This window comes from Chenopodium album, chromosome 9, assembly GCF_948465745.1.
Source record: "Chenopodium album chromosome 9, dcCheAlbu1.1, whole genome shotgun sequence".
In the NCBI taxonomy this organism is placed as follows: Eukaryota; Viridiplantae; Streptophyta; class Magnoliopsida; order Caryophyllales; family Amaranthaceae; genus Chenopodium; species Chenopodium album.
The window spans coordinates 17,770,380-17,781,243 of NC_137842.1; the positions used below are offsets into that span (position 1 = coordinate 17,770,380).

Sequence of the window (10,864 nt, forward strand, 5' to 3'; positions counted from 1 at the left end):
AAATATGAGTGTATAAGTTGGTTAATTTGGGGTTGAACTTAAGAACCAACAACGTAAGTTTGAAATAAATCTTTTGACCCGTCACATATGAAGTTTGTGGGTTTTTTTTTTTTTTTTTTTTAAAATCACCCAAAATAAATATTCTTTTTTTTTTTTTACGGGTAAAATAAATATTCTTTTTTTTTTGACAAGCAAAAATAAATATTCTTGTATGAGAGGTTTTAAAATAAAAAACATTCTTGGGTAAGACCAACCAAATAAAATTACTCTTGTGAACCCGTAAAAAAAAAAAATTACTCTTGTGAAACGTCACTTGACTCATACTTTCGACGTTGACCTTAACACGTGACTTGCACGTGATGTTTAATGAGCACCCCCACCCAACCCTTTTTTTTTTTTTCCTTCGGTTATTTCTTGGGTTCCCTCTCTTCTCTCTCTCTTCTCCTCTGTTCTCTCTTCCTGTTTACCTCTTGTTCTCACTTGAATAACTTGGTGAATTTCCTCTTTTCTCTCTCCTGTTCTCGCCTCTTTCTCTTGTTTTGGAACAAGCTTGTTGCAATTGCCCCAAATTTCCCTCGTTAGGGTTTACTGTGAAGTACGATGTCAGGTAATGTATGAATTCAAGTTTAAAAAGCAAGTGTGTTTATGCGAATTCTAAGTTGATACGTGTTTCAATGTATGAATTAATTTTAAAATTGAAGGTGTAATTATGAATGTTTTCAATTATGATTTGGGTTTCTGTTTTGTTTGTTAAATGCGAAATGGGGTGTGTGTAGGTCGTCGCAGAGGTGGTGGACGAGGCGGTCGAAAAGGTGGTCGAAGCGTTTTAGAAAAGGTACTTGGTGTTGATAGAATCATGAAACTTTGTTAAGTTTGCACTCTTAAGTTTAGAAAGAATATTAGTTGGTCACTTCGAAGTATTAATTGAAATCTAGTTTAGAGGCGTATATTTGTTTGAGAGTAAATCATAGATTGTGAACACTCACCTTATATAAAAATTATTTTCCAATAGTGTAAGCTAGAAAAATTCAAACTTGCAATACAATTAAAGAGGGAAAAAATGTTTGGAAAAAATGTTTTTATTACCTGTTATGCATGAAAAGGGCTCTTTGTGACTGATTTCATTAGAGCCTATTGAAATCTTAGAACTGATCTTTATACATAGAGATTCTTGGGTTAAAGAATAAGATTATTGTCTTAGATTCTCTGAGATCTTTTAGATATTTTCACTTATTTTTATGATTTTACCTCTGATAAATTTTACACCAAAATATCACTAAATTCTGTTGCCTATAAATTGTATCTTGATTTTTATGTACTTGCCATTATGCTGATTATTGATTTATGATAAGAATAAGACGCTGTAGTTTGCCTGTTAACTGTTAATTTTACATGATTTGTATTCAGCACATTAGTCTGTACTGATTGAAATTTAATATGATAAATTGATAAGTTATGCTGAACAAAAAATTTCAGCTGTAATGAGATAGTTTTCACGTGGTTACTCACAATGTAGCATTAGAATTTTAGAAACTTTTGTTGGCGAAATAATAGGTGACTATATGGATTTGTTGGTGGGATGGTATAGATCTGCCAGCCATTCCAGCCCAACAATATACTTTGTTATATTGCAAACATTATTGTCTTGGAAAGTTGAACTTTGATCTTATAGCAGCGTTTCTTGCTGTTAGAGTACATGTCTGCTAGGAATTTAGTCAGGTGTTCCGTTGTGCTCACTTATGCTAGAAGGCAGCTAAGAGTATTGGGAGAGCTCATCTCTCATAGAGTGGGAATTATCTTGTATTGAATCAATCACTTTGATCTATTAATACATCTATCTCTTCGTCTAAACTGCTAATTTGAATTTTGGTAGAATAATCTCCAGTAGGTGTATGAACTTCTACCTTTCTAGTCAAGTGTATACTACTTCTAGTGCTATTATAAATGATTTGGATATGTTTTATAAGCATTGCACTTCATCCAGGTGCATAATTTATTGACAGTTAAACTCCTCCTGTATATGGAAAGCAAAAAAAAAAAAAAAAAAAAAAAAAAACTTTCATTCTGAGTAGTTGAAAGTCTGGGCAGAACTACCCTTCGGGATAGTAAAACTCCAAGAAATTTGTATTCTGGTGAAACATCAAGGCATTTGGGAAGTTGGGTTCCATTGTCTTCTGCCCCTTTTCTACTAGGATGTTTTGTGGTGAAACATCTACAATTTGTTTCAGTCCCTGAAACATAATAATAATCCTATTGAGTAGTCTGATAAACAATCAATCCACTTGGCTAGACCCTAATTACGAAGTCATTCTCTCGGCTCGCTAGCAAATTTTCAAGCAACTCTTATTATCATTGCATTCTCATCAATCCATAAAAATGTAACTACATTTTATCCTTTACATTCTCACTTCCATGAATTTTGTAACTGAGTAAAGTCATTAGAACATGCTACTTGGAAAAACTCTGAATCCTTGCATGATTTTATTCCTCTTTTTCTTGCTTCTAATTTTGCTTTTACTCTCAAGTTTAAATTCTTCTTCTTTGATTTTGTTTGGCGGAAAATGAATTTTATAACTGAGAAGGGCATGGGTAGGGGAGGGGGAGGTTATTGGAAGAGAAGCAGGAGGGGGAGATATTTTAAGAGTGAATCAAAGATGTAACTGCATTGAACTTTGAACCCGTGTGCTGGAATGGTGGAATTATGAATTTGAGTGCAGCAGTAAAATAGACATGTTCTGTCATTGTGAATAGCTAATTGCCGCGTTTGACTTGAAAGATCTACTGGGCACTTCTCAGTTACTGCATAAGCTTGGCTGTGCATGCTTAAGCTTTCTTACCTTTTTGGGGCTGAGCCTCTTTAGAGGCAATTGAGATAATGTAGCTAGATTCTGGTGTGAAAGATGGTCTTGGTATTATCAAAACATTTAACTAGGAAGTCCCCCATTTGTGGCACATAATGAAGTAGGCATAAATAGAAGGGGTAAAAAGTTTGTTGGATATAGGCATAAATTGCATGTTACCCCCATTTTTTTTTTTAAATATAATTGGTGTTTTTCTAGAAGATGGCGGGTGGTGGCGGTGACGGAGGAGGACCAGGGCCACAGCCGAAGCAAGATGAGCTGCTGCCACATATTATGTTCACTCAGTTCCCTGGAGATTCATACTATGTTACTAGTTCATTATCTTGGTGTAAGTCACTTTTATTTTATTATTACTATCTCTCTTACTAATTTGTTGTTAGTGTTTTTGTTTTTGCAGTCAATCAATTGTGAAGATCTCTTGTCTTTTAAATTTTGGAAATTTATAAATTGTGGGGTTTATTTTTACTTTTGATTGTGACCACTCAACACGTTAACTTGGTTTTGGTGTATGGATTGTTGTTACTTGCAACTTGTGGACCTGTTAAATTCTCAATGATAGCCCGCTGGTGACTACCATTGATATAAGCAAAAACAGAGGGCTACCATTGAAAATTTTTCTTTTGTGGTCATAAATGTTGAAGCTGATTATAGTTTATTGTTAATGTGTTTAACTCTGCAGCTGAGGCTATTTTACTTGGATTTCAGCGTTTCTTGATGGGCTTAGAGATCAATTGGACAATAATGAAACTCATTCCTACCTATTTGGTTATGCTGTTGCTGATTTGCTTTATAATTGGAATAATTGCTGGAATTTATTGTTGGAGTTATTTATTCCCCATAGTAAAACTCCAAGTGTAAGTACGATTTTGCTTCAAAAGATCAATAACCAAATTGCAAATATCAATTAGTTGACTTTATGGTCATAAATACTTTGTACACATTTTTAAGCCTGACCGTGCATAATTGAGGCCAAGTACATAATACTTGATTGCTTCTGATCACTCAATTGAAGGGATTTAATTTCCTTGACTTGGGCGTGCATCGGTGCATGGTTGCCGTAAATGACTTCTTTCTTTGTGTTAGTGCTCCACTATAAATTAAAGTTTCCTCCATTTCATAATGATACACAGAAATATATACTTCTATTCTTTACTCCAAAAATACACAAAAATATATACTTCTATTCTTTACTCCTAAAACTATCAGGTGTACTACGAAGGGCTAGATCTGTCTGCTGTTATTGTGGGTTCTTATACTTATGTTCCTACTACAATTTCTATTGTTTTGGCTAGGTGTTATAGTGGCATTGCTGATCCTCAGAAGGTTTAGTGGAATCATATATTGAGTGATGATGTCTTTCGATTTTGGGGATTAGTTATGCTCATAAACCCTGTAATGCAAAATATCTTGGAACATTTTACTAATATGTGTCAATCGATTTTACGATTCGATTTTGGGTTCGATTTATCGGTTTTCAGTTTGTAATGGGTCGGTTTATAATGGGTTGGAATTATTATCGGGTCAGTTCGGGTCGGTTTTAAATAATTTTGGGTCGGTTCAGTTAGGTATTTTTTTTTATTACGGTTTCTTTTCGGGTCGGATTTTGATCGGGTTGGGTTGTAATTGGTTTGGGTCATAATCGGTTTGGTTTGAACTTGGTCGGTTTAAAAACAAGTTATTAGTTTAAGGCGGGTTTTGGGTCAAAACATATCGGGTCATAATCGAGTTGGGTTGTAATCAGTTTAGGTCATAATCGGCTCAAGTTGAATTCGGTCGGTTTGAAAATGGGTTTTGCCAGTTTATAAGTTGTTTGGGTTCAAATAGACCGGATCCTAATTGGGTTGGGTTGTAATCATAATCGATTCAGATAGAGCTCGATTGATTTTTAAAACAGGTTTGGTTCAAAACAAATCGAGTAAAATCGGTTCATGTCATAAATATAAAGACTTAAACAAGTAACATTGATCAAATAATGAATTAGAACGAGTCGAGTTGTAAACTTGTAATTGGTCGGTTCATTAACACGATATTGTAATAATTATCATTTTATTAGTTGTTAAAAGGAATGGTGTCCTTCGAACAAGTGTCTTATTCGGATAGAGGGTTCGAAATTATTAGAAAGCTAGTTATTCAGTGAGGTCAAGTGATTAAAATGCCTAGCGGGAGGCCGCTTCCGATCAGTAATATTGATGCATAATTAATATTACATCCTAATCTTGACCGAACCCTTCGGGTCACACCCAATTGAGTAACCAATCCGCGACGACGAATTAATATGAAGTATTATATAAGTCAATAGAGTTTTATGAACAAAGACGTCGGTTTCTGAGCTTAAAGCGTCAAAACCGAGCGTCGTAAGTCGAGTCGATTTTAGGAATCGATGAAGACGGAAAAATAATCAAATGACGAACGTGCTAAAATTACAAGAATAACACGACCCCTAGCCACGCCTTGGATCGAAGGCAAGCGGCTAAGCGACTGCAAGTAACAAGGCATCGCACCCCTCACAAGGACTAGGCTTGCCGTGGAGTGCGAGGCTGGCTGGGGGAGCTGTGTGGGCTACGCACCACAGCTGCCCCCAGCCGGGCTTGCCCAACAAAGGCCAGCAAGCATGCGAGGCTACTGTTGTTGTTGCTGGGCCTATGCTGCTGTTGCTGCTTGCGGTAGGCGCATAGGCTTATGGCAGCAAGCATGGGCTTGCGGCAAAGGGACAACCAGCCTAGCCTTGTGGCGCAAGGCTGGCGGCGAAGATGGCCTTGTTACCCAAGGCCGACAACTGTACGTGTTGACCGGGTACATGTGGGAAGTCCTTGCCTTGCTCTCTAAGCCCAAGGGTTGAGGTTGGTCTTCTTTATGTTGACCAAGTGTGCCATGCACATGGGGTTGGTAGGTTTATGCTTGCCCTCCAAGGATGGGTTTGTGGTCCTTACCTACTCCTTCCTTATGTGATGACACTTGTCATTTGATTATTGTTTCATGGCTTTTAATTTAATCTATTAAATTAATTACTTACTTTTCTCACTCTATCATTTCTCTCACACGGAAAGTTGATTGAAATTTTTGGGAACCTTTGCCTTTAAATACCAACCTTAGGCGTTGAGATTATTGACTTGAGTTGAACTCAATAAGCCATCTCCTAATAGGTGAGAAAACCTTTAATTTTGTAATACTCTAGTCTTTCTTGGTCTAGCCCCGACTAAGCTTCAGGGTAGGGGTCATTCGGGTTGGGTGTCGAGGGTGTGAGACATTGGAGGCTTGCGCATTTGCGGGGTTCGAAGCTTTCAAGCTAGCCTGAGCTCTAAGAAAGAGCGAAGCACGCGTTAAGGGTAATTCCGTCTTTCCCTTTTCTTGTTAATTAATTATGTTGTTAATTAATATGCATGTTTTAGTTGCATTTATTTATGTGCGGATCTTGGGGTCGGGTTTTAGTTCCGCGTGGTGTTAGACATCACGAAACCCAACAGTTGTATACTTAAATTTATATTTTATTTTAACTAGCAAGTTACTAATAAATAGAAATTACTTAATTAGTTATAATTTCTTTATTACAAGTAGTTTATAAATTAAAATACGACTATTAATTATTAACTATTAAGCTATAATTTTCATTGGTTGTTCAATTGAAACACGGATCACAATCCAAACCCCTTAACAAAATACTCTCACAACCGTTGATTAAACCTATTTTAATCCAATACCTCTCATTCATCTCCCCAAAATCACTAAAACCTAATCAAAATCTGCCCAAGCCAAATTCAAACCTTAAAATCTTCATATTTGATTCCTAACACTCACCCATATCGCTTTAGGCAAAACACTTTTTCTCTCACAATTTTCTCTCGTAGCGGGTTACGGACTTACGGGTTATAAACGGTTCGGTCATAACTAGGGCCGTAGCATTGATTTTGGGGGCCCTGTTCCAAATCAAAAAAGGGGCCCTTAATAATGTTAAAATTATACATTTTTTTTAATCTATAATTTTGGCAATGCACAATTTTCCTATATATACATTGCAAAATAAAAATGCTTTCATATAACAATGGCATATTCAATTACGCAAAATTAAATTCGGATATTTTATTCATGTTGATAATAGTAACTAAATACAACTCAAGACTCATATCAACTTAAGCTATATTAACTTCTATTTATTTGAAAAGTGATATTCTTCTAACGCTCTTTGAGGCAAAATCATCAATCAAGTCTTCATATTCCACTTTCTCTAGAAGATCATTCTCAATTGCTATCATCGTCAATCCATTAAGTCTTTCTTGTAGCATCGTAGAACGAAGATATGACTTCAATAGATTTAACTTTGAAAAACTCCTTTCTGCAGTTGCAATTGTCACAGGAATAGTCAACAAAATTCTATTTGCAATAGTAGCATTAGGAAAACAACCCACATCATTCAAAAATATCAAAATATCAAAATATCAATAGGTCCTTTTATGTCATTGTGCAAAATTTCTTTAAGCAACTTCAACTCCACAAATAATTCATTCCCATCAATATCTGATTTTTCATTAGACATAAGTGCATTTTCAAAATTCGAACAAGAGGATTTCAAACTTAAATCATCCAATGACTTCATCCTTTGTGGAGTGAATAAGAAACCAAAAATATTTTCATATTCCTCAAATTGCTCAAATCTTTTATAAAGAGAACTAATAGCTTGATCAACAATATAAAGAAAGTAATCAACTCTAAATGATTCTTCTGGAGATAGAGGAGCATTTGATGAAGTGCTTGGATTCTCATCAAAATGTTTTTTTCTTTTAATTTCACGCTTTTGGGGAAATATAGGATCAATATCCATTTCAATAGCAATTTCCTTAGCCTTACTCAAAGCATCATAAAAACCAGTTTCTCTATACCCCTCAAAAAAAGAAATCAACCCTCTTATTTTTTTAATAGCCACATCAATAAGCATATCCTTTGATTGTAATAGCTTGCTTACTAAATTAATTGCAAATAATATTTCATACCAAATTACTATTGCAATTAAAACTCAAAATCACCAAGCTCATTATTTGCTAAGGATTTAGCTTCACTCTTTATATTGTAATCCTTATCATTGCTATCGGCTACTTGAAGTAAAGCTTCTCGTATATCTGACATTTGAAATTTAATAGCCTTAACACTTTCAACACGACTTTCCCAACGAGTAGATGACAAAGACTTAACATTTAGTCCTTTTACATTGTCTTTCAAGATTTGCCATCTCTTAGTAGAAGCTGTAAAAATTGTATATATACGTTGGATGACTCCAAAAAAGTCTCTAGCTTTACTACATGTGTTAGCCATATCACATAATGTCAAGTTTAAACTATGACAACCACAAGGAGTATAAAAAGCATTAGAATTTAAATCCAAAAATTTCTTTTGAACTCCTTGATGTTTTCCTTTCATATTAGATCCATTATCATAGCCTTGTCCTCGCACATCCATTATATCAAGATCAAGATTTTTCAATTCATTTTGTAAAACATCAAACAGCCCTTGGCCAGTTGTATCATTTACATTCAAAAATCCTAAGAAAGATTCCTCAATGCAAACATTACAATTAGAGACATTCACATATCTTAATATCAATGATATTTGCTCTTGATGGCTAACATCGGGAGTACAATCAAGAATTACCGAGAAATATTTTGCTTGCTTTATCTTTCTAATGATTTCATTTTTATTGCAGAACCAAGCAAAAGTATTAACTCGTTTTGAATTGTATGACCTAAATAATGAAAGTGAATATCATTATTAGTAATACGGTTGACATGTTCTTGAATGATTGGGTCAAACTCGGCCAACATTTCAATCAAGCCCAAAAAATTACATTACTTTTTTGGTATAGTTTCCCATTTGAACCACGAAAGGCTAGATTATGTTTGGCAAGAAATTTGACAATTGAAATAATTCTTTGCATTACTTTCTTCCAATGGTCTTTTTCTTTTTCAATTAGCATTTGAGTCATCTTATCAATAGTTTGATTCTTTTGAAACCTAAGACGCAACTCATACCAAGTAGTCATATTCTTAACATGATCTATGCTTGTCTCATGGTCTTTAAGTCTAAAGCCTACATGCCCCCAATCTGAAAATCCTTCATTTGTCAATTATCCTCTTCCCATCACTTTTTTAAATATTTTACAGCAAAAACAATAGACTCTATCAAGCTCTTTGGAATAAACAAGCCAATCCCTATCACATTTCTCACTGTTTGATAAAACTCTAGTATACAAGTTAGCCGTAAATCGTCTTGAAGATTTATCTTTAGGACCTTTCACAATAGAATTATCTCTTTTAGGACCATTTTTCACTAATAAATTAATCATTTTAGAATCAAGACCATCCCAAACTCTAGGAACATATATATTAGGCACATAACTAGTTTCACGGTGATCAACAATATCATTATCAGAAGGCATATCATCAATATTTTCAGCACTATTATCATTCTCAATAGGCACATCGTCAACATTGCAATTAACACTAGGCACATCATCAAAAATATTATCCACATCATCAACATTCTCCGCAATAGGCATATCACTAACAAGATCAACATTAACATTATTAATATCATCAACATCAACATTATTATTCTCAATAGGGACATCATCAACGGGCTCAACAAGAGGAACTTGAGGTTCTTTTATAACGAATTTATCAAGAGAACCTTTTTGAGAATTAATTAACACTTCTAATTTTCTCTTTTTGTTACGCTTTTGAGACCTAGATTCATACTTTCTAGGAGGCATAATCTCAAAAAAAAAAAAAAATTACAGTATCATATATATGGATTGAAAAAACCTGGAAAGTAGAAGCTTTATTTCAATCAATTGGACGAATTGGTGAATTACTCGATAACGTTGATTCTCAATCTTTGTTCAAAAGAATACGACCAATTTGGACCTTCAAAAATTAAAATTGTTAGATACAGTCATACAGAACTAGTCTCTCATCTGCTGTATATCAATCAAATCTGCTATATATGTTTACGAATCTTAGAGCATCCATTCCTTTGATTTTGATGTCAGATGATTGTATAATTTTAATTCATTCATTCATTCGTATATAATTATTGATTGAATTTGTTTTATGATTGATTAGCTGTGCATTGGTTCTATTTTGAATGCCATTCATCTAAACAACCACAGTATGTATTTGTAGGATGTTAGATTAATTGTACGATACAACTAATTAGATTAATAGTGTGCAATAGTCTATAATTTCCACTTTTCCAGATATTATTAGCATTATGCTGAACTACAGAAGAGTATAAACAAAATAAAAAATTAATGTCTCTGTTGCAACACAAACAAGGCCGAAAAATTTTAAAAAAATGAAATAAAAATTGCTTCAATTCATCAATTGAAATTATCAAACCCAGAATTAATTAAAAACAAAAATCAAAATTTACCAGAAGACACGAAGCATTCAAAGCAGGGCCGAAAAAAAAAAAGGAAATAAAAATTGCTTCAATTGAAATTATCAAACCCAGAAATAATTAAAAACAAAAATAAAAAATTTACCTAAAATCGATTGCTTCAATTGCTCCAATTGCTTCAATTCGTTCCCCTCAAAAAGAAAAAAAAATTGCTTCAACCCTTCAATTCGTTTTTGATTTTGTATAAAGTATAATTGTATCAATTGGGAATAGATAGATGAAGATGATTGAATGGAAGATAACCCATATATATGGGAAAATAATTACCGTTTGATAACAAGAAACTCGAAAGATTGAAATTGATTTATTGACTGAGTTTATTTATTTATTTTTTTTCCGTTGAAATTCCTTGAATGGGAAAATATGCAATACAATTTTCCATGATTGATGTAATTAGGGAGGAATTTGGAAACATGGAGAAATTAATATGGAAGGTTGAATTGATTGAATGGGATTATGGGAATTGGGAAATTTGAATGCGTGAATGTTGTAGTGTTGCTTCTCCTTCCTCTTTGCTGTCTTCTGGCGATAAAAACAACATTTATTTATTTATTTTT

General features: G+C 34.0%; 1 protein-coding gene and 1 pseudogene across 2 annotated transcripts; one reads left to right on the forward strand and one right to left on the reverse strand.

Moving 5' to 3' along the window:
- Window positions 1-287: 287 nt before the first annotated feature.
- LOC145559619 (nucleobase-ascorbate transporter 7-like) lies at window positions 288-3,918 on the forward strand. The gene is made up of 4 exons (XM_081621016.1): window positions 288-607; window positions 777-835; window positions 3,060-3,189; window positions 3,541-3,918. The coding sequence occupies exons 1-4, from the start codon at window positions 601-603 to the stop codon at window positions 3,717-3,719; spliced, it is 375 nt and encodes a 124-aa protein (XP_081477142.1). The 5' UTR covers window positions 288-600; the 3' UTR covers window positions 3,720-3,918.
- A 3,091-nt stretch (window positions 3,919-7,009) lies between these two features.
- Window positions 7,010-10,624, reverse strand: LOC145557489 (uncharacterized; annotated as a pseudogene). The gene is made up of 3 exons (XR_014092305.1): window positions 10,393-10,624; window positions 9,018-9,772; window positions 7,010-8,936 (listed from the first exon to the last, which is right to left on the reverse strand). The product of XR_014092305.1 is annotated as an uncharacterized LOC145557489 (transcript).
- Window positions 10,625-10,864: the final 240 nt, after the last annotated feature.